The 25,351-nt window shown below is 38.0% G+C and overlaps 1 protein-coding gene across 1 annotated transcript in view; it reads right to left on the bottom strand.

Annotated features, from left to right (window-relative positions):
- RPGRIP1L (RPGRIP1-like) overlaps nt 1-25,351 on the bottom strand; it is a 98,383-nt gene that overhangs the window by 10,820 nt on the left and 62,212 nt on the right. The window contains exons 22-23 of the mRNA XM_010861936.1: nt 24,557-24,630; nt 8,720-8,903 (exon numbers count right to left, since the gene is read on the bottom strand). Of these exons, the coding sequence (XP_010860238.1) occupies nt 8,720-8,903; nt 24,557-24,630 (258 nt within the window). The remainder of the gene's footprint in view (nt 1-8,719; nt 8,904-24,556; nt 24,631-25,351) is intronic.

Here is a 25,351-nt window from a genome sequence, read left to right as displayed (position 1 = left end):
AACACCACAAAACTCACAGGAGGCAGTCACTCAGGAATATGCTACGTCAGTACCATTCTGTATTTGTATAAATACCTGTTTTTAGAGACGCGTGCCACCTTGCTTGTACGCCTGGGAAAAGAAAGCAGCGCTGGAAACCAGAATCAAATCTGAATAGTCATGTGATCTAATGTCATGTCACTGGCAGGCCTCTGTGCACACTGTCAGAGAAGATACGAGCAACATCTGAGAGTGCCACATCGCTGTCACTGCCTGTTAATGGCAGTGGCAGTCATGACAGTAAAAGCCAGCAGTCTTTATTGCTTTGTATTTGAGGGATTTACTGCATTTTCCTTCACCCAAGGAGCGAGTGATAATGATAATGTATGGCAGAGAGCTTGTCCTTCCTGACAGCCCCGGTAATTTAATCCTTCTTTCCTGCCACAATAAGAAATAAAAGAGGCATCCTAGTGCGTTGGGTTGAGGAAATCCACAGGCTGATGTTCGTTCGTGGTTGGGTGGGGGGTACGGGATAGACTTCTGGAGGAAGGCGGGGAGAGGCTTCTTTGGGTGTGAAGTGTCTGTGGTTTTAAAGGTACATGCTGCATGCAGGGATGTGGCTAGACTTTACTGAGCTGAAATATCAGATTAGATAACTCCTCTGAGTCCCACCAGGAAGAAGACGGTGAACACGTGAAAGTAAAGAAGTGTCTGCACTTTGGGAAATGGCATCTTGGAGTGTGAACACTTCAATTTTCATCCGCTTATTTTTTTTCTCAGCTTGGCAGCCCTTCAGCCATACCTTAGCTGTGGAAGGAAGACATTTCTTTTTCAGATGCCATTTTGGAGTTAAAGTCTCTCTGGTGACCAGATCTCAATTTAGAGATTATCCCTTTATCACACACAGGGTGAAAGATACCACGACAATTCTAAAGCCAGGTTTCACTGGGAACAAACATATTTTATACTGAGAATGTTTCCCTGGACAATTTGAGTTCAACCTCAAATTATGATGCTATCAACTCATTTAATCCTTGGCTCAGTTGACTAAAAACTGAGGGCCAAAGACGGTACATGCCAGGCACTGAGTTAGGCACACATGCTGAGGGGCACAAAGGTCTGTGTAGGGGTGGGCTGGTGGTTTAAGAGAAGGAAGAACCAAGGTCAAACTACAGCCTTGAGCTTATTGTTCTTTGCACGATACCGTACTAGTGAATGTGGCCAATTATATAAGTTACTGTGATTTACACAAATCGAAAAAGACAAAGGGTTCGTGTAAATTTTATAAATATAGTGTTACCTATCAATGCTAAAATGTCATGCTTTTTAAAAAAGTCATTCTCTTCCACTATGGGAAGAGCAACGGGACCTCATTTTAGCCACCAGAACCCACTTGCCAATGCAAGAGATCTAAGAGATATGGGTTTGATCCCTGGGTGAGGAACATCCCCTGGAGAAGGGAATGGCAACCCCCTCCAGTATTCTTGCCTGGAAAATTCCATGGACAGAGGAGCCTAGTGGGCTACAGTCCACGGGAATGCAAAGAGTCGGACACGACTGAAATGACTTAGCATGCACAGCACACCACATTTTATGTCTTCTGATGGGTATTTAGGTTGTTCACCGCCTGGCTGTTGTGAATAATGCTGTGCTGAACATGATGTACAAACTCTGTCAGAGTCCTTGCTTTTAATTCTTTTAGGTGTGTTTCCAGAGTATAATTGCTGAATCTTTGGCAATTCTATGTTCAACGTTTTAAAAAAACATCTTTACCACTGAATAATACTTTGGCTACCTGATGTGAAGAGCTGACTCTTTAGAAAAGACCCTGATGCTGGGAAAGACTGAAGGCAGAAGGAGAAGGGGACGACAGAGGACGAGATGGTTGGATGGCATCACCGACTCAATGGACATGAATTTGAGAAAGCTCCAGGAGATGGTGAAGGACACGGAAGCCTGACGTGCTGCAGGCCACGGTGTCGCAAAGAGTTGGGACACGACTGAGCGACTGAACAACGGCACTAAAACTGGTAAAAACTGGTATAGCTGGGACACGTTTTGCTTTTGCTTCATTCAGTTGACTGCTGCTGCTAAGTCGCTTCAGTCGTGCCCGACTCTTAGCGACCCCATGGACTGCAGCCTACCAGGCTCCTCTGTCCATGGGATTTTCTAGGTAAGAGGACTAGCACACTGTATTTCCTAGTCTCTTAACAAAGATAAAAATAGTGATGGCCACCATTTAGTGAGTGACATTCATGTACTACATCCTACACTCAATATTTTGCTTACTGCAATCACATCTGTTAAGAACCATGCTGACCCACAATTTACAGACGATCATGCAGACCTAGAGAAGGTAAGTAATTTGCCTCAAGTAACGTGGCTAGGAAGTGGCGGAGCTAGAATTTGAATCCAGGAAGGTCTGCCTCATGGCCTGCCTTCTTAACCTCCGTGCTAAACCTCCTTATTCCACATGAGGCCAGAACTCTTCCTGTTGTTTAAGCTGCAACCATGCTGTTAACACAGGCTGAAATGTGAGCGAGTTCCATCACTGTGTCAAGAGAAGCCACCTCACTCTCCTTTCACGCTTTCTTAAAAGGGATATTGCTTCCTTAAATCTGGTACCTTAACCAATGCTCTTGACTGAACACTTCCAAAAATTCCTTTCGACAAATAATAAATGCTGGAGAGGGTGTGGCGAGAAGAGAACCCTCCTACACTGTTAGTGGGAACGTAAAATGGTGCAGCCACTATGGAGAACAGTATGAAGTTTCCCTAAGAAACTAAAAACAGAACTACCATATGAGCCAGCAAGCCCACTCCTGGGCACATATCCAGAGAAAACTGTAAGTCAAAATGAAACATGCACCCAAATGTTCACTGCAGCACTATTTACAGTGGTCAAGCCACGGGAGCAACCTACACGTCCATCAACAGATGCATGAAGAAGACGTGTGGGAGGGGTGTGTGTGCACACAGTATACACCACATCTCGCAAACAGATGTATGTGTACACGATGGAGCATTACTCAGCCACTGAAAAGGATGGAATAATGCCATGCGCAGCAACACGGATGGACTGAGATGACCACACTAAGTGAAGGAAGCCAGACAAAGAAAGACAAGCATTATGTGATATTACTTATATGTAGAGTCTAAAAAGAAGGAAAAAAGACAAACGAACTTATTTACAAAGCAGAGAGAGAAAACAAACTTACGGTTACTAAAGGGGAAAAGGTAGGGCGAGAGATAAATTAGGAGTTTTGGATTAATAGATTCACACTACTATACATAAAACAGATAGACAATAGGGACCTACTCTATAGCATATGGGACTATACTCAGTATCTTGTAATAACTTATAAGGGGAAAAGAATCTGAAAAAGAAAGATATATATATCTGTATGTGTGTATATATATATATATCTGTATGTATATATGTAATTGAATCACTGTACACCTAAAACTAACATACAACACTTTACAACTATACTTGAAAATAAAAAATTTCCTTTTAGAAAAAACTCCAGCTACACACTGCTGAGTTTGGTTCTCCACAAGTGTACCAAGTGAGAAGTACAGCTCTCCTGCTTGTATAAATGAGGCCTTCGGGAACTTAATCTATCCTAATGGTTCTTAGTCCTTAATATGCATCAGAATCCCTGCAGGATGTGATAAAATGCAGATGACTGGGCTCACCTTCAATTTCTAACTCCGTAGGTATGGGGAAGGCCTGAGAATCTGCATGTCTAACATCTTCCCAGCTGCTGGTCAGGATACTATTGAGAACCAAGGTTTAGACCCTTGGTGTTTTTTAAATCAGCTCCTTCTCTGATTTTTGAAAAGGATCAGAAACTAGTAAACATTTTTTTGTGTGTTAAACATGTGGGAGACACTTAGGTTACCTCTAATCAGGTTATGATCCCAAGAATATCCATTTGATATTCTGAATTATGTGGGTTAAAAAAAAATCTACATTTCAAAACTTAAAATATCCATTAAAAAGCAATCCTGGTGATTATGAAATGAATCTGAACTCTCCAAAAAGTAAGATAATTACCTTTCATTCTCATCAGAAGCCACATGGGTATAGGATTTGCTAGAATTTGACATAAATTTACTGAATGGATGTGTCTCAAAAAAGATACAAACCAGTAGTCCAAACACTTGAGGTGATCTTGAATTCTCTACCATTAAAAACACAACCCACGTACACGTATAACTGATTCACTTTGCTATACAACAGAAACTAGCAAAACACTGCAAAGCAACTCCAATAAAAAGCAAAATTCAGAACGACATCCCTCACTTCTGCAGGTTGGGGAAATCCCTATTTTCTTCAGCAATGTTATTTGGCAAAAGAAATACAGATAGTTTAATTATATAAGGGGGCTTCCCAGGTGGCACTAGTGGTAAAGAACCCACCTGTCAATGCAGGAGACATAAGAGATGCAGGTTCGATCCCTGGGTCTGGAAGATTCCCTCGAGGAGGGCACAGCAACCCCCTCCAGTATTCTTGCCTAGAGAATCTCATGGACAGAGGCACCTGGCAGGCTAAGGGTTGATAACCTTGAATCTCAGATAACTTTTGTGTTAAAGTATTATCTCCCCTTAGTCCTTATCTTTGCCAAGTTTTTCCTCCCATTAGTAACAAAATCTAAAGTTCTGCTTCTTTTTCATCTTCTGAATTAAACTTTAATTGTTCCAACAGATAGACTGTTCAGTGCTCAGAGACTAAAGGCCTAGATCTGTATAAGACTCATAAAAACTTTGGACGATTTCATTAATCTTTTTTCCTTCCCACTGTCAGCTCTCTAGAAGATGTTATTCAGCCCAGACAACATTCTTTAGCTCTACCATTAATCTTATTTTTTTTTAACCAAACTATTCTCTTGCTCTCTCAGCATTCTCCAAGCAACATTTTCAAGCTCAATAAAATATAACTTTTGTTTTTGCTACCGACGTCTAGCAAGTTAATTCAACTTTGATTCTTTTTTTTCCCCCTAGTGTTAGTAGCCCTAAAAAAAAGATCTATTTTGTGTATGTGAAACTGGTACTAACACCTCTTAATAAAGACTGAATTAGGCTATGAATAATCCTGGGGATCACTAGTCTAAACCTCTCATTTTATGTACCTAATTCAGGCCTCAGTATACAAATCCCTTCTGAGTAGATTCAAGTCATACTGCAGAGTAAAATCATCGCAAGGTTCAGTTCACCTCTCAACTGGAATGGTGTTCCAAAAGGAGACAGCATGTACTAGCTGGCCTTTAAATTTTCTGTCTCAGTTAAAAAGTCAGTTTGGAAATAAAACTACTTTCACTAACATTTAATAAGATTTGGAAGATGTAAGGCTATATTATATTGACCTTTTATATCAAGTAACTTGTGAATGCTAAATCATTACAATAATTAGATGAATGAGATAAGTTATTTATGAAGCAAAGATTCAAGGAAATTCTCCTACAAGGAAGGAGATGCAAACATATTAATTTAAAAATAAGCACTTTCAATATGTCTTCCTTAAGTGAAAAATAAGCCTTCTACAAGGTTAATAATAATTATTTCTCAAATTTGCCGATGATCTAGGACTTCGTTTTTTTAGATACAATAGATATAAGACAGCATTAACTTGCTTCTAAGCCCAAAGTACATTTCTCTCCCTTCCCACCATATAAATATCCTTAAAATTCTTTTCAATTAACCTTGAAAATTCTGTATAGTCAAAACTCAATAGGTAGAAATAGAAGCTGCAAAAAGTATAGTAAATACTTCTAAAGAATTCAATTCTAATAGATTATTGGTTTTCTTGTTGCTATCAGGTGACTATTAATAATTCATCAGAAATACTAAAATACCAATTAGTTAGTAGTATATCTTGTAGTAAAAGGAAAATATAAAAAAAACAAAAACCAAAAACCAAATGAATGCCAACTAACCAACCTGAAGTGAGTGAAAGTCGCTTAGTTGTGTCCGACTACCTGCAACCGCAGGGGGTATACAGTCCGTGGAATTCTCCAGGCCAGGATACTGGAGTGGGCAGCCGTTCCCTTCTCTAGGGGATCTTCCCAACCCAGGGATCCAACTCAGGTCTCCTGCATTGCAGGTGGATTCTTTACCAGTTGAGCCACAAGGGAAGCCCGAGAATACTGGAGTGTGTAGCCTACCCCTTCTCCAGCGGATCTTCCTGACCCAGGAATCGAACCAAGGTCTCTTGCACTGGAGGTGGATTCTTTACCAACTGAGCTATCAGGGAAGCCCCAACCTAGCGACTGACAAAAAGCCCAAACAGACCTAGGCCATCATGTGAGACTGAACAAAATCCAGGGAACTTGAGCATGTACCACAGGTTTCCCCCAAAGAATAACGTGCATTGCTCCTTAAGCAAATGGAAACATCTGTTGTGCTGCATGGCCAAATTTCTCAATGCATAACCAACTTCTAAAAAACAATTTTGTTGTCAGTTCAACCAAACAGTCTCCTGCTAACCTTTATAATGAATAATAATTAAAAAAAAAACAGAAGAGCTTGTCTCTTTTCTTGGGAGTACCTTCATTAAAATTAGTTTAGTAACAGTTTTTTCATTAGTAATAAATACTGTGATTATGGCTTACTTTTCTGATACTTTGCAGTTAAAAGATCTCTAGAAAGTGTGAGGTAGTTTTTGGAAATGTTCTGTTAGATCAGGTCAGTGATAGGAAGGAGAAATCAGATTCTTATCCTGACCACACTACTTATTCCCCAAGTGACTTCTCAACTTACCTCTTAATCATAGAATGATAGAATCTGAACTGGAAGGGTTCTTAGCACCTTATTCAATAGATAAAATGGGGAATCATGAAATTTAAACACCTTGCTCAAGTTCTCATAACTAGTAAGAACTTTTGATACAAGGTAGACTAGACCAGATCTCTGAATACTCATGATTACTATCTCAAGCAATGAACATGTTTCTAAAAATGCCAGTTGCAAAACAAACAAACCATGAGCATTCACAACCCTATTGGTACAATAGTATGATTGTACATATTGATCAAAATGAAATTTACAAACCTTGTGAGAAAAAAATATTGGTGTTCAACTAGCATGAGATGGCCTATTTTGCTAAAGATAACACAACACTCCATCTTTCTGGTTTGTTTTAACATAGGGCTTTTGAAGAACTTAATAAGCAGTTTTAATTTATGGTCATGGCAACCTGATAAGATTTTTTACTCCCCTCTAATTAAAAGACGGTTACTCCTTGGAAGGAAAGTTATGACCAACCTAGATAGCATATTCAAAAGCAGAGACGTTACTTTGCCAACAAAGGTCCGTCTAGTCAAGGCTATGGTTTTTCCAGTAGTCATGTATGGATGTGACAGTTGGACTGTGAAGAAAGCTGAGTGCCGAAGAATTGATGCTTTTGAACTGTGGTGTTGGAGAAGACTCTTGAGAGTCCCTTGGACTGCAATGAGATCCAACCAGTCCATTCTGAAGGAGATCAGCCCTGGGATTTCTTTGGAAGGAATGATGCTAAAACTGAAACTCCAGTACTTTGGCCACCTCATGCGAAGAGTAGACTCATTGGAAAAGACTCTGATGCTGGGAGGGATTGGGGGAAGGAGGAGAAGGGGACGACAGAGGATGAGATGGCTGGATGGCATCACTGACTCGATGGATGTGAGTCTCAGTAAACTCTGGGAGATGGTGATGGACAGGGAGGCCTGGTCTGCTGCGATTCATGGGGTCGCAAAGAGTCGGACATGACTGAGTGACTGAACTGGACTGAAATCAATTATACACTGATACCTACTATCCTTAAAATCATCCTAAAGTTGGTTGATCTAAGAATTTACAGAGTGCCTATTGGGTCTGTACTGGCCTAGCAGATTTTCATTAGAACTAGCTAATAGGTGATAAAGCCTTAAAACAGAAAACCTGCCGGCTGTTATGAAGGGATGTGTGGGCTAAAAATGAAAAGATACTGTAAGAACTTATATCAATTAAAATCCTGAACATCTAGACACTAGGAGAGATAAAGATGTATGTTGTAAAAAAACATCTGCGTGACGATACTGAGCAGAAATGCGGAAAAAAATAGGACATTCAATTGTTAGCATCATATGATTTAAAAAAAACCAGTACTTTTATTCCCCTTGAAATACATTTTTTGATTAAATTCAACTTTAGATGCAGGTGGCATTTTTCTACTGATACTGTGATATGGCAGGAAGATCTAGAACATCTTTTTCCCACTGTTTTTGATATAACTTTTACAGTTAAACATTACAGTTGTCCCTTAGTCAGCTGTCAAGGGGGGTTGGTTCCAGGATTCTGCAGCTATCAAAATCCAAGGATGCTCAAGCCCCTTATATGAAATGGCATAGTATTTGCATATAATCTGTGCACACCCTGTATACTTTAAATCATCTCTGGATTACTTATGAAACTTTACGATGTAAATAGTTGTGAATGCATGATAAGTATAAGTTTTGCTCCTTGGAATTTTCTGGAATTTTTTCCCCCAAGTGTTTTCCATTGTGTTTTAGTTGAATCTGAAGATGCAGAACCCACGGACACAAAGGGACAACTGAATTTTAAATTTAATTTCTTAATCCTTATGCTACAGGTTTGACTTTCATTAATCTATTCTGATAATACTTCCATGATTTTATGTGAACATTAGACAATTGTACTTTCTCGTGTTCCTCTGGCTTCCTTCACAGATAAAAGTCTATATTATAAATACCATACCTACCATAGCTATAATTGTAGTAGACCCACTGGCCGCTCTTGGGTTTTGGAAGTGACACGGGTGTCTCTTCAGCGGGAAGACTGTAGAATCGGCACTCCACGAAGAGTCGCTGGATAGTGTCATCTGCAGTTACTCGGGAATCATTAAGGCTAAGGGCTATGATCTCAATCCGGATTTTTTCTGGTGGCTGTTTAAAGAGCAAAAACAAAACACAATAAAGAAACAAAAAAAAAATGAACAACAAAAAAAATCCTTTACTCTTTTTTCACTGTCAATTTTAAATAAAACATGAAGGTACTTGGCCTTCATTGATTTCTTTTTTTGGAAGGTATTGTACCCTACAGTCTAGTTACACATGATAGATTATTCATGACAGAGAGAGAAAGAATGAGCTTCCAGTGCCCCAGGGTTTGAAGTTAACAGTGTCATGGCAATAGTCTCCTGATTTACATTTGAGGCTATAAATACCCGCTAGTAGTCCATCAGGAGTGAAGATTATGAGATCTTCATCTCCAATTGCTTTCAGAATGACACACATCAGTTGGCCTTGTTTCAAACTATGTAGTGAAATACGCGTTTATCACTGCTTTTATTTTACTCTCTGGTACCTGAGAAAGTTTTGGTTATTCAAAGATCAAAGCCTGTTGAACACTTTATACTATTATGCTAACATAAATAACTGTATGAATCCATATTAAGCAGGGCTACAGCTCATTCTCTTGTGTATTCTTCCATAACATATTTCATTTAATGAGCAATAAGTTTTCAAACAAAAGACAAATTTTTATTGAATTTAACATAATTTTCTTACAATTATCTCATTTTTACAGAATTAATGAAAAAATATACTTGTGTAATTTTCATCTCAATCCTTATTTAATAGATTTTAGTGTAACAAACATTATATGTGAGTCATATGTTTCCTTGAACAATAATTTAAAACAAATGATAGACTATGACTTAAAAATTAGATCACACCAAGATAATTCCTCAGTTAAATGTTTACATTGAATTTAACTTTAAATGTTTACAATTTAAAATTTGTTCTTTATTCCCCCTTACTAAATTTCTCTTTATTAAATTCAGAGGTATGCTACTGTAAATTATATAACTTAAAATAATACTAAAAATCCTGATACTAAGACCTGCTTATATAACTAACTTTTAGGAATTCATTGTCAAATGTAAATCAGTGTGTAATTTCACCATAGCAATTACTATTTTGATATTTCAAAGTATATAATATAATTAATCAAACTGAAAAGCATAAGTACCCTATTGTAAAGAATATTCCCATAAAGAACAATTTCCATTGCTGGCAAACCCCCTCAATATTTGATGAAGTAATTTTACCCCCTTCTTTCAAAAGACATTTTCTTTTATTATGTATTCTAAGACACTTTAACTAAAAACCCAAATCTGAATATTTCAATAAGGTTATTTTATTATTCAGTAGATTCATGGAAATTTTACTAGGATGACAGAGAAAATTCCACACCATTCTGTCTCCACTAATACAGGTACAAGGCTGCAGCTGGCAATATTACTAGGATTAGCATAGTATGATGAAATATTTAAAGGAAAATTTTTTCTAAAACCTAATAAATCAAATGACTGCCAAATGTCATTAAAGTGATGGTCTTTGACTTGAATATGCTTTTCATATTCAAATTTGAAAAGAAAGAGATGAAAGCCTGGAAAGGTTACTCGGTTTCAACTAATAACCTCAAGCCCTCTCTGTTCACGTGCATAAAAAATGAAGTTGGCTCTATTGTCTAATCTCACTTCAGAAAAGCCCTTCCTGCTTGCCAAAGACTAACATAGTAAAGAAAACATTTTAAATATTATTTTTCCTTAAAATGTATTGTGGTTGTCAAAATTGCATACACACAAACTATTTTATACTTCTGGTTCAAATGCAGCACAATGCATAATTAAGTCTTTTACATAACTTGTAATTTGACAAACTTAGAATTGTTATGACAATAACATAAAACATTCCTGTGCTGTGCTGTGGTTAGACTGTTTCTGCACAAAAGAATTAAAAGAAAACAGCTTATAACAAAGGCAAAAGAGGTGTATACATTGTTATTTTCACATTGTGAATGAGAGGAATTTAAAATCTGGTTATCACAGAATCCAATGAAGAGACAAATTAACTTTTAAATAGGGGAATCAAATTTATTTAAGTGTTTTTTTAAATTAATAATAACTGGACAATCCCGGTATGAAAACTTGTATTACTGCAAGAACGAACTTGGGCTGTCAAATAAGACTATATACAAAATATAGTCTACATACTAAATAAATGCAGATACTTGGATAACAAACAGACAGAATACCAAAACCAAATAAACCAAAAGAAACCCACTATATCACCCCCTCCTCCCAAAAAGCTTTAAAATTCTTTTTATGATATCTGTCTGCTTTCTGGCCTAGATCGTTTTTTTCTTCTTAGTTTCCCTCCCACCACCCCAGCCTCATTAACTCTAGATTATGTCCTTTTCAATTCTCTAACTTAACAGAGTTATCAGTTATCATTTCTTTGTTTCTTTAAGGCTACACGAATCAACCTAAGTCCAAAAAGGGATAAGTTCCAAATAGTATGTATCTAGGGAAGCATGCCCTGAATAAACAATTTCCAAACATTATAAATTTTGGCTAATCGGCCTAGCCAACTTCTTTTTCAACATTGGAACAATTCTGGTTCTGCTCATGCCTCTGTGAATCCAAAGTTCAACTAGATGATATGCAAAGATTCTGAAGACTAAGAAGCACATCAACTGTGTAGCAGACAACTCCAACTTAGTGTAAAAACTGAACTCACGATCTCTCCTCTCCACCACTATCATTCATCCTGATACTTGTTATCTCAGGTGATGACATCACTGTCCACCTGGTCACCCACAACCTGGAGACCTTGGAGCCATTCTTGCAAATCTCCATTTTCACACCCACCATATCCTATAGATCATTCATTCCTGTTCCTTTAACTTCCTAAGTATTTCAGTGGTTCACTGAATTAAGGAAAGCTGAAGATATTTCAACACTGTGTCAGCTACTGGAAATACAAAGACAAAACAAGATGCGGTTTCTTTTCTCATTTTTATCTCTAGAGAAACTTCTTTTATGTTCTCACACGATCTGAGGAAGGAACTAATTCAACAGCTTCCAATAGTTACAAAGCAGTTTCACAGAATTAGCAGAGAGAGAGTTTCCCAGTGGCTCAGGGTTAAACAATCCACCTGCAAAGGCAGGAGATGCAGGTTTGATCCCTGGGTCAGGAAGATGTCCTGGAGAAAGAAATGGCAACCCACTTCAGTATTCTTCCCTGGGAAATCCTATGGATAGAGAAGCCTGGTGGGCTGGAGTCCATGGGGTCACAAAGGAGTTGGACTTTGTGACTAAACAACAAACAACAATAATGACTACAGAATAAGTGGGGAGAAATCAGAAGGAATCACAAAAGATAATTGGTTGGTAGAGTTGTAAGCAGACAGATGGGTGGTATGAGGCTGTTTTAGTTATAGAGGGATTATAGTCTTGCTGCGAAAGAGTGTTAGTCGTTCAGTCATGTCCAACTCTGAGACCCCATGGCCTGTAGCCCACCAGGCTCCTCTGTCCATGGAATTCTTCAGGCAAGGATACCGGAGTAGGTTGCCATTTCCTTCTCCAGGGGAGCTTCCCAACCCAGGGATCGAACCCGGATCTCCTGCATTGCAAGCAGATTCTTTACCATCTGAGCCACTAGGGAAGCCAGATCTTGCTGACTGTATCAGTGAAGGTGAAGGTGAAGTCGCTCAGTCGTGTCTGACTCTTTGCGACCCCGTGGACTGTAGCCTTCCGGGTTTCTCCGTCCATGGGATTCTCCAGGCAAGAATACTGGAGTGGGTTAACATTTCCTTCTCCAGGGGATCTTCCTGACCCAGGGATCGAACCCGGGTCTCCCGCATTGGAGGCAGACGCTTTAACCTCTGAGCCATCAGGGACACACTCAAAAAATAAATGGCTCTATGCTCATGGCTGTGAGAAAGGTGAGGCCCTCCTCCCTCTAGTCTCCTGCCTGCAGCCTCAACTATTCTTCTGGTGGCAGAGTGCCTTCTCTAAAACAAATTGGGTATCACCTTTCTGCTTGGAAACCTATTACCCTACACTCAAGCCACTTCCCAGACCTGTGGTGTACTGTTTATATTGCTGAGCTTTTGCATCTGAAATCTTCTGTATCAGACAAAATTCCATTTATCTGAAGCCCTGGGCCACGTATGTACTCCTTTTATGAGGGCATTACTCCTGATTTCCAAGACTGACTTGGTTCCTCCTCTGGGCCCGCGCTACACTTTTCACTCACACTGGATTGCATGGATTTGTTTACATATCTGCCCCGCTCTGTAGACTGTGAATTCCTGGAGGCCAGAACCATATCTTATTCATCTTTTGCTCTTTACCATCCTCTCTAGGATCTGGCATTTAGGAGGCTCTCAATAAATACTTAATGACATTGAGTCAAGGGAATGCTGAGGATCTTCTATTTATTGCGGATATCTTTTATATATTGCCAGAAATATGTGAAGCTGCAATTATTAGTGCAGCTCCTTTAGCAAATATTGATTGTGTCTGCTACATTTTGGGAAGCTGGGGATTATTAACTGTTGAAAACATAGATATCTTGCCAGTCTAGATTTTAATTGAATAATACTGTTTCAAAAACTGGTCAGTTTTGTAGAATCTAGGGGTAGGGTATTGTCATGTCAGCTTCTCTGTGTGAAAATTCTCATCATGATATAGTGGAAAAAAAAGTTCAATTAGGTGAACTGGAAGGGATATATATATCTTATATATATATACTCATTCACATGACAGTGACTGAAGCATAGTGTTTCAGACGGATGCAGAATACCGTCTGTTCAAGACCGCCAGAGGAACCCACGCGGTCATTCCTCTGAATAACACTCTGCTCATACAGTACGTTAGCTAGCCAGAACGAGCTTTGGGCCTCTCAGTACTTCTCAGTACATTTCCTCTCCTGTTCACCGGTTACCCTATTAGCCTCCCTAGTTAGCCAGATGTCAGCATCGGCATACAAAAAGAGCATTTAAAATTTCTGATTGTGGTGAGCAGCAGTAATAGAAATCTCTCAAATAAGAACTGTGTGCAACTTCCTTTCAGTTGTCTGTATGGATGGACACTATACTTTATGTGATTGAATGATCTGGAAATGTGATGACAGCCTGTATTACTCTCAGAGAAAAAAAAATTAGAGTTCTCATGATTTTGGCTCAATTCCACTCCTGCTTCCTGACTGATGCTATAATTCTCATTTTAGGCCATATTTCTCTATAGTATTTACTTGGGCTTTTATTGGCAGGGTTACTTTTTTTTTTTTTTTTTTTTTTTTTTTTTTACTTCAGAAGATCATGCTGAATTCTTCCTCTGGTTTCAACAATCATAGCAGCCACCCTGGGGTTGGATTGTTAGGCTTCTAAAAACTTAATTCAACTTGACAGCTCTTAAACACAGTATTGCTTAACTGAGAATGTCCTCTGATAAAGGTTTGGAACTTGTTTCAGTCAGTTAGATTTAAATCTCACTATTGCAGGAGATTGTATGTGAGTTTTATTTCATTCTTAATTCTTCAGCAAACAAGCATTTCTTTAACTTTTTAAAGTATACAGGAAATAATTTGACATGTTCAAGTAGTCAACATCTTTAACAGATTTTACTTTTTTGCTATATCTGATTTAAATCTTTTTGTTTTTATTGTGGGAGAAATAAAATATTTCAGATTCAGGGAGAAGTGCCCCCTCCCAATTCCTTTCCCCCCTTTCTTCTTTCCCCCAGAAGTGACCACTATCCGGAAGTTGATGTGTATCATGCCCAGTCATGCTTTTATACTTTCTACTACGTATGTATATATCGATCAACAACTGTTTTCTGTTTTTAGATTTTATATGAATGATAACATCCTCTGTGAATTATTCTGCAATTTATTTTCACTCAATGCTATATTTTGAGATTTATGGTTATAATTGAAATCTAACTCATTAATATTACCTGTTGTACAGAATTCCATTTATATTATATATGTAATTAATTTCTAGTCTGTTTCTCTTCTGAACGGTGGTGTTGGAGAAGACTCTTGAGAGTCCCTTGGACTGCAAGGTGATCCAACCAGGCAGTCCTAAAGGAAATCAGTCCTGAATATTCATTGGAAGGACTAATGCTGAAGCTGAGACTCCAATACTTTGGCCCCCTGATGTGAAGAACCGACTCATTGGAAAAGACACTGATGCTGGGAAAGACTGAAGGCAGGAGGAGAAGGGGATGACAGAGGATGAGATGGTTGGATGGCATCACCAACGCGATGGACATGAGTTTGAGTAAGCTCCCGGAGTTCGTGGTGGACAGGGAAGCCTGGTGTGCTGCAGTCCATGGGGTCGCAAAGAGTCAGACACGACTGAGCGACTGAACTGAACTGAGTCTGTTTCTCTACTGATGAACAAAATGTTTAAAATTTTTTGCAATTAAAACAATGTTGCACTGAATATCCTTTTGTTTTCTTGTGTATGTGAGTGGTTCTCTTAGAATTGCTGGGTGACAGATATAAGAAATTTAACTTAACAGGATTATCAAGTTACTTTCCTAATGGTTACACAAATTTACATGAGTATTATTTTATTGTCATAAAAATGTTTTGTGTATGTGTGTGTGTGTAAATAAATTCAAATAAAGCCTATGAAGAACTTGGTACTTTATAATAATCCAGACAAAATGGAAATGGAAGGTTATGAATCTATGCCTGTGACCTTTAAGAATAAAAGTTTAATTGAAGTGAGGTCTAAGACAAGCTCAAAATATTTGGTTCAAAAAGTCAAACAGCATTGGGACTGACAGAGCCATAAGTAAGTAGAGTAGGTAGGAATGGTTAATGATTAAAGATGGGGGTAGGCACAAACACCTCAGAGACTCAAAAAGAGTCCCCTAGACCTCATACTCGGAGAAGGCAATGGCAATCCACTCAGTATTCTTGCTTAGAGAATCCCAGGGACAGAGAAGCCTGGTGGGCTGCTGTCTATGGGGTTGCACAGAGTTGGGCATGACTGATGTGACTTAGCAGCAGCAGCAGCAGCCCTCATACTAGTCTCCAGAGCTTCCACTTATTAGTAATCAAATCCATTCTTCATGCAAGTTTTGATTGACAAGTCTTTGACTTTAAAAATAATAATAGTTCTTTGGGAGAAATACGAGTAAAGAAGAGCACAAACTGTTAAGGTGATAATGTTTTTAACAAACAAAACAAACAATCCAGTTTTCAACAGTGGCAGTAAGTAACCTTTCTTTTATCATATATTCTGTTAAAACATACTGTGTTGAACAAATAATACACATAGTAAAAACTTCAGTGTTGGAGATCAAAATGATGCTGAGGTTAAGAGTGTTTATTTTTAGAACATTGTCTCCTTTATATACCATGAAAATTACTGTATCTATAATGGTCAGCAAATTACAGAAGCTCGTTACCACATGTTCTAAAGCAATGGTTGGAGTATTTTTTCCTAATACAGCTGAGGGATACGACACATCTCCATCAACTGTGGCTTACTATGGCAGTACTGTGAAGAAGGGAAGAATTTTAAAAATGACCCTCAATTTCAGGTGATTTTGATATGCCGTTCCACTTTAACCATCATTGAGAACAGATGTGATAAAATAGAGACTCTCAATTTTGGCTGCCTACTGATATCACTCGGGGAGCTCTAAAGAAAATTCTGGTCTAACTGATCTGAGTGGAGCCTGGGCCTTGGCATTTAAAGGTGCTCCCTAGGTGGTTCTAACTTGTAGCCAAGGTGAGAATTACCTCCTTTCCCTAAAGAGGTGGTTGTCAAATTTTAGCATATCCCAGGACAACATGAAAGAGTTGACGAGGCACAGATTGCTGGGCTCCAGACTCAGAGTTTCTGATTCATTAGGTCTAGCGTGGGGTCCAAGAATTTGCATCACTCACAAATTCTCAGGTCATGCTGATGCTGCTAGTCTGAGGACCACACTTGGGAAATCCATGGCTCTAAACCAGAAAAGACTCACCCTCTATTGACCCTCTCTAAGACATTTATAGAAAAGCTTCTACAATTCACATTAAACTATTCTTTAGTTATTAGTTAACATTTTAGTACAGAATTAGCTAACAAATTATTCCCTTTTTAGAAGTAGTCTATGCGTGTGTGCATGCTCAGTTGCTTCAGCTGTGTCTGACTCTTTGTGACCCTATGGACTGTAGCCCGCCAGGCTTCTCTGTCCATGGGATTCTCCAGGCAAGAATACTGGAGTCAGTTGCTGTGCCCTTCTCCAGGGGATCTTCCCAACCCAGGGATCTTACCCACATCTCCTGAATTGTATGTGGATTCTTTACCGCTGAGCCACTGGGGAAGCCTAGAAGCAGTCTATACTCATCACTAAAAATAATTCAACAATATAAATCCTAGAAAGTAAAATATCAAAGTTGTTTCCTCCCATTCCCTAACTTAGGAGTTGGCAGATGCTTCCTTCCTGTAAACGCCAGATAGCAAATATTTTTTGCATGGCAGGCTATAATGGTCTCTGTTGGCAATACTCAACTCTGCTCTTGTGCATGAAGAGGCCACAGACAACCTGTAAATGACAGGTGTGGTGTGTTCCAATAAGACTTTATTTACAAAAATAAGTAGAGGGCTGGATTTGACACATGGGTTATAGTTTGCTGACTCTTGCCCAGACCCATGTCCCAGAGATACTGCAGTACAATGTTTTTATTATATACTTTCAAACATTTTCTTTGATTGTTTGTGCTCATGTCCGACTCTTTGCGACCCCATGGACTGTAGCCCGCCAGGCTCCTCTGTCCATGGGATTTCTCAGGCAACAATACTGAAGCAGATTGCCATTTTCTCCAGCAGGGCAGATCTTCCTAAACCATGGATTGAACCCAGGTCTCCTGCTTCTCCTGCACTGGCAGGTAGATTCTTTACCACTGAACCACCTGAGGTGCCTTTCCTTTGCTTACGTGAACCCCAATGTTAGATCTGCATGCTCATATAAAAATACATAAGCATTATGTACAAATATATCTTTTTGCTTGCTTTTAAAATGGAATCATCAGTGATATAATTTCTTACTCATTAGTTTGACAAAAAGCGTGGTGTCAGAAAACAGTAATTTTCACACATTATTTATAAAAGCTTTTCAGCTGGAAACGTTTATATTGGCAAAAATTGATAGAAACCAAAGGGTCCATGAAAAGGCACTTATTTAAACAAATAAAGTTTAGCTATACAATGTAATATTATGCACATGTGTAAAGGAGTATACTGCTATATACTATATACAGTATATACTATACATACAGTATATATACTAGTATATACAGTATATACTATATATACTGCTATATGTAGCAGTATATAGTTCATAGTATATCAGCAAGAGATAATTAAGTTGCAAAATATTAAAAATAATTTTAAAAGCAACTAATATCAGGAGAGTAATACAATATTTTTGGTTATGTAGCTTAAGCTTCTATATGTAAAACAGTGGGAGGGGTGTACTTTACCCACTGATAGGATATCGTGTTTGACTCTGAAGGGACTTAATCACTTTTAATACAGGAATGCCAACAGTAGTGAATCGTTTTATGCATTCTGTCTTTTGCAAAAGCTTTAAAACATTTTCGCTGGACATCACTACTGTGATTGCCTGGGAATGCCCGCTCACTTTGTTCAAGAGAACCTGGCTTCCAGGTGGAAATGCATTTTAATCCAATTGACTATGGCAGCTTTTACAAAACTGCTGTTAGTTAGAAATGGCGAAAGATGTAAACATGCATTGCACAAAAAAGAGTGTTACTGTTTTAGCCTGTGATTTCTCATTCTCACCTGTGGGTACACTTTAAGAAATCTGTGAGCTGAAGGCAATGCATTTAGTTGTGAAATCTGAATGATGCACTGCTTAAATGGTGAAAATTAGAAATAATGTGAAAGAAGGATTATAATTCTCTTTTCCTTACTGCCATGGCAGATGCAAATTTTCAGTTTTGATATCTATTTTGAGGACCTAAAACAAGGCTTTTAATCAATGTATTATATATTAAATTGATACTGTTAACTTCTGATTATTCAAATTAATAAAATATTCATAGAGAAATGTCCAAAGTTTTACATTTCTCAGACACCCTCCCCACCCCCACCCCCATTAATTATCATGCCTAGAAGCTTTTTAGTAAAAGCAGCAGTCATCAGGCTGACGGAATCTGACAGGCCAGCAAGGCCCAATTACACTGGTGCTCTGTGGCACTTTGATGTCCTGGAAACAGAGAGAGATAGGGGCAAATTGGGTAGCACATTATGTTAATGACTTGATTTAATCCAGCCACTAAACTTTATGTAGCCTGTTAAAAAAGATGCTAACACTAATTATGCCACTTTGGAGAGGAAAGGAGGGGACAAGCATTTCGTTCTGACAAAGTGAAGCTCATAAATGTTGTAAATGAAATGAAACAAAATGAAGTAATCTATGATTAATTATACATCACAGACATGAAGAAAAGAGGAAGAACCGAGTAATATGTCTAAGTCCTGGGAAATCTGTTAGATTCCTTTTAAGGATCGACATTTCTAAAAAGTAACTATGAGCTGTCAGATTCTGTAACATGAAAAAAAGAAACTGAATGATCTTAAATTGCTTACATAGTACAGGCGATGACTGAAATTCAGAGTGTAATTGGCATAAATGATTTTTATCTAGGACACTACTTTTAGTCTCAATTTGGTGACATTATAGCTATAGGTAAAGGCAATTTAAAACATTTCTACACAGTGGAGATAACCACAGAGTAGGGTTAATTACCTTTTAACTAATCTCTATGCCTCTATTCTTTATCCTATTGATAACAAGATCTTTTAAAATGTGATGTAAGAGTGTAAGCTCCCCCAACGCAAGAGACTTATTTCTCTTACCGCTAAGTTCCCAGTCCCCAGAACAAGGCTGGGGACACAGTAAATGCTTACTGACTCCACCTGTTTAATGAATGAGTGATCATCCTCCCCCCTTAAAAATCTTCACTGGCTGCTCACAGAACTTTAGGATAGACTGCAGCTTCCTCAACTGATACACAGAGGCCTCAATGCTCTGGACAGGCCTATCATTTCAGAATCTTCTCCTGGGGCTCCCTCCATATGCCCTAGGCTTGGCCCATCCTAAAACCATTCTGACTCTGAGAATAAGCCATGTTCTCTGCACTCTCTCAAAGTCTCATGCTTTTTATTCCTTTGGGCCATAATGACTCTCCTTTGCTTTCACTAACTCTTAATCACCTTCCACAGCTGGCTCAAGCTTCACTGACTCTAGGAAGCTCTCCCTGACGATGGTCCCTCATGCTGAGTTAGGCACCTCTCTTGAATGTTCTCAGAGCAGTTGCGCATCCCAGTCTCCCAGCACTGACCTCTGCGCTCTAATTGTATTTCCCCTACACTGTAAATTTTTGGAAGCCATGGATTGCTTCTTGTATGACACACAGTAGATGCTAATGAACGAAGAACAGTTGTGAGAACTAAAGAAGATATTACATATTAGCCATTCAGTAATACCTTCCCTTCCAAAGAAAGCTATTATAATAGTGCCCTGAGATTTCTACCTGAAGCAGTTCTTAAAGAGGAGATGAAAGAAGAAATTAAGGAGCCACAAAAGTTTTTACGCTTAAAAAGTGAATATCAGCAGTGGGACAAAATGACATTCTGTGTCTCCTGGTTTCATGCACTGAAAAGGACACAGCACTGCTTCTGTAGGGTTCCTACCCAAACAAATGAGCTGAATCCAATACGGGGAGAAATCTCACAAATTTAAATTGAAGGACATTTTACAACATAAATGGCCTGCATTCTTAGAAAAAGTCAGTGTTATGAAAGACTAACTCAATGGAATGCTGAGGAACCATTATGGATTGAAGGAGGCCAAAGGGGCATGACAACTAAATGCAATGTGTGATCTAGATTTGATCCTGGACCAGGTCAATAACTTGCTATAAGTGATAATACAGGGACAACCCGCAAAATCTTACTAAGAATTGTAGATTAGATAATAGTATTGTATTATTATTCTAAAGTATTTCGGGATAAAGGGGTATGATTTCTTAATTATGTATGTAAGAATGTGTGTATATAATGCATACATACATATAAATGTATATAGGAGAGAGAATAGAAATGATTAAAAAGAGTGTAGCAAACATTAACAACGGATGAATCTGAGTGAAATGTATTCAGGAGTTCTTTGTACCACTTTTGCAATCTTTATAAAGAAAAAAGTTCCATGACTGGTATTAAATGATTGCGAAAGGAGCACACAGAAAAACTGGTACAATCATTAGAAAATGCTGTATTTCACCATTATGATGATTTCCTGAGTTTTGTTCCTGTGTTCACAGATTATACTATTTTACTGTATTTGTTATATAATTTAATAAAACTAAATTTCACCTATTAACATAAGGTACTTGTCAGTACCTTCTACTAAACATAGAATTTGAAAAACCACATGGGAACTTGATTAATGACTACCAAGGCATAAAGCATTGCTTAGAATAGCTGGTTGCTTGAAACAATAATTCACACTTCTGAGATGGCATCAAAAATCATTATAGGAAGTCGCATTTGAGTAGTGAGGGCTGTATTAGGCTGTAGCAAAGTAACAAAAATTACTTTTCTGGAAGTAATAAGGAAAAAATGCAATTTACTCCAAAGGAAAAATATATGTATACATTAGACTTAGTTGACTATTTTAGAAGAATAGCTCTTTCATTAAACTTCTTTGTTACATTAAATTCTCTGTTCTTAGTTAAGAGCACTGTACAATTGCACTGAGATGCTAGAAATGCTGTCAATATACACATGATTCTGTTGAAAAATCTGATAAAGGATTTCTCAACCTCAGCACTACTGGCATTTTGGGCCAGACAGGTCTTTGCTGTGGGGCCTGTGCTCTGTAGCATGCTAGGCAGCAACCCTGACTTCTATCCACTAGATGCCAGTAGTAGTCTCTCCCAGGGTGACAACCAAAAATACCTCCAGACGGTGCCAAAACGAATCCCTTGCGAGGCAAAACTGCCCCGGGTTGAAAATCTCTGGTCTGAGATGATAAAATTTTAGATAACATTTCCCCATTCTTTGAAACTGACTTTTAGATGATGAATACAATGTTTAGAAAATAAAGTTAACTGTTGCAATGTCTCCCTAGTATCTCCTGGATAAAATCTAAAATATATTTAGTCTTCTCCATCATATCTGAAACCTTCTATCCTGTTCTGCAGAAAGGCTGCTCTAGTTAGTGTATTCTTATTTCTGAAACATACTGTGCATCCCCTGCCAGCAGCATGCACATGACTTTGTGCTTGCTGCCATGTATCCCCATATTTGAGATGTTACAGTTAAAGTGGACACTCCTTTTCCCTATGTGACTGGCTACAGTTGAATGGGTCAAAGGACCACAACTGATAAACATGGATCCAATCCAGAGGCTAGACGTAGCTGATCAGATCTTTCTCTTTGGGCTTGGGCATTTTGTGGGGCTATCTTTGGGCAAGTGAAGCAGAAAAAAATCAGCTTAAAATGAGAAAAAGCAGACATGAAACTCACAAGAAAGAGGGTGGGTGAGCAGATTATGGGCATCTCCTTAATGAAGTCTATTGAAAAATCACTCCAAATTTCTCTTTCCTCTGAACTTCCTTAATTAGTGGCATGACTGTCAGCAAGTCACCTTACTTCAAGGTCTCAGTTTACTTATTTGGAAAATGAGGAAGATGGGCCCTGAACAGCTTTATTCTTTAGCTCAAATATCTACTAATCATTGGTGGTATTGTCTCCTGATTGTTTTAGATTGTAATTTAACTGATGATTTAATACTTGACTTTTCATGAACACATCTTACCAATTAGTATAATATTTCCTGAGGGCAGGGCCAGAATGCTCTATTTACTCCCTTAGGGAGATGTGATTACCAATTGCAGATGGTGAATCCCTGGGAATCACTGAGTTATAATAATAGAGATGAGTGCTGTTTGTAAATCTGCTAGAGAAGTAAATCCTTTGGTACTAGTCCCTTAGGCCCTAGGACTGATTCAGTATCTCATACTTTTATGTTCAAAGGCTAAACCATGTAAAGTATCCAAAAATCATGATGAAAGTAAGCAGAGTCTTGCAGAACTACTGAGAAAGAAATGTGAAGAATGTGAGAAAGAAATATCTGAGTCAAACTTGCAGGCTTACTACTCTTAAATGGAGTGTTCTTAGTAAAATGATGTGATGGTTAACTTTATGTGTCAAGTTGACTGGGCCATGAGGTATACAAATGTTTGGTCAAACATTATTCTGGGTAAGTCTATTAAGGTGTCTCTGGATAAGATTTAACATTTGAGCTGGCAGACTGAGTCAAGCGGATTATACTCCTTAACGTGGGTGCATGAGTGTGTGCTCAGTCGTGTCCAACTCTGAGAGCCCATGGACCCCTGCCAGGCTCCTCTGTCCATGGAATTTTCCAGGCAAGAATACTGGAACAGGTTGCCATTTCCTACTCCAGAGGATCTTCTGATCTAGGAATGGAACCCATGTCTCCTGCACTGGCAGGCATATTCTTAATCACTGCGCCACCTGGAAAACCCTAATGTGGGTGAAAGTGAAAGTGTTACTGTCTCAGTCATGTTTGACTCTTGGTGGCCCCATGGACTGTAGCCTGCCAGGCTCCTCTGTCCATGAAATTCTCCAGACAAGAATACTGGAGAATTCCATATATCAGTATGCTATACATTAAATGATATTATGATAATTAACAATCATATAACAATGATAATAAAACTTTGGACAGATGAAGTATTTATCAATCATCTGTTTGTATTTCTCAATCACAGAAACAATGGGTTTCTTAGTTTATGGAGGCACCTGTGACATCTGAAATGTTCTGTTCTATGAGTTTGTTCAGCAGAGAGATTAAGCTAAAAATATGAGATTTTAAGAGTTGAAATAAGTATTGCAATTCTTAAAACAATAAAGTAGAAATTCTATTTTTTCTTTTATTTTTTTAAAGGGGAAATTCTAAAAAAATTAAAGGAATACAATTAATCATTTCAGGAAAATTAACTTGGATGAATAAAAAAGCTACCACTTTTCTTATGTTTACTTTATAAAACCTTTTTTCTCCCCGACAATGAAAAATGCTCTGGTAAGTGGGATACTTCCTATGTAAATTAAAGTATAGCTTCTTTTCAAAACTTCAATTTACATATATACTACTTTTCAGCAATGTGCTACAAAACAAGCAAAGTATATGTATATGAAATGCATTACCTTCTAAGAAAGTTTAATTTTTGGGTAGAATGAAGTAACGTTAACAGTTTATCAGTGACATATTTAGATATGAACAGTCTATGAATTTACATATGTAACTTACTACAGTTTTAAAGGCAATCTCACATTTTGGAAATGATTTAAAGTTCAGATTTGATTTACTATATCTTTGTATAATGGTTCTGCAAAGGAGTCAGAGAAGTCAACTGATTTGAACAAGTAACTACTGTAGCTACAGATGTTAGGTACTCTAAAACACGTAAGCAAAGCTAACACTTAAATGTTATGGCCCATTACATAATGAAAGCATAAATAAAATTTTCTTATACTAGATCATTATTTGGAAAAGATTATGATAATACATAAATTTTTTTCCAGAAATATTCTTCCTTAAGATTTTCATATATGAAGACTGATAAACTATGAATGAAAAGCAGCTTTATTTCAGAACATTTTTGGTTGATATCAGGTTACTGACCTGTTTGATATTCTTGGAGACAGGACCTGGAATAATACACTCATCACTGTCAGAAGCTGATCTGTCTCCTTCATCTGTTAAGAAACAAAATTTTATTGGTTTAAATCTGTTAAACCAATTACATTTGTACCCTGTGAAATGGAGAGAAATAAGCATATATTACAAGGATAACCATAAAAGAAAAATATGATAATCATGTCTGAATTTTTTTAGCACTAAAGATAATTAGATTTACATTACATTTTAGTACTGATTCATTGGAAAAGATCCTGATGCTGGGAAAGACTGAAGGCACGAGGAGAAAGGAACAACAGAGGATGAGAGGGTTGGATGGCATCATCAACTTGATGGACATGAGTTTGAGCAAGCTCCAGGAGATGGTGAAGGACAGGGAAGCCTGGTGTGCTGCAGTGCATGGGGTTAGAAAGAGTTGGACAAGACTGAGCGACTGAACTGAACTACATTTTAGAAAAGAGAAAAGGAAATAAAAATATTGCTTGTTCAAGTATAAAATTAAAGTAAAAATTTTTTAAAGAACATGATAATCATATTTTCCAACAGCCTAACCTAAACTACTGTGTAAAAAATAAAGTTATTCCTACTATTTAAAAATATTTTTAGAAGTTTTACAGTAATATTGCAGTAAAGTTGACATACAATAAACCATACAAATTTGTGTGCAAAATTTGTATTTACATCTTGGAAACATGTATTTTGCTGCTGCTGCTGCTGCTGCTGCTAAGTCACTTCAGTCGTGTCCGACTCTGTGCGACCCCATAGACGGCAGCTCACCAG

This window comes from Bison bison, unplaced genomic scaffold (assembly GCF_000754665.1).
Source record: "Bison bison bison isolate TAMUID 2011002044 unplaced genomic scaffold, Bison_UMD1.0 scf7180017864473, whole genome shotgun sequence".
NCBI lineage: Eukaryota > Metazoa > Chordata > Mammalia > Artiodactyla > Bovidae > Bison > Bison bison.
The sequence above is the reverse complement of the archived record's forward strand: the minus strand, read 5'-3'. Positions and strand labels throughout refer to the sequence as shown.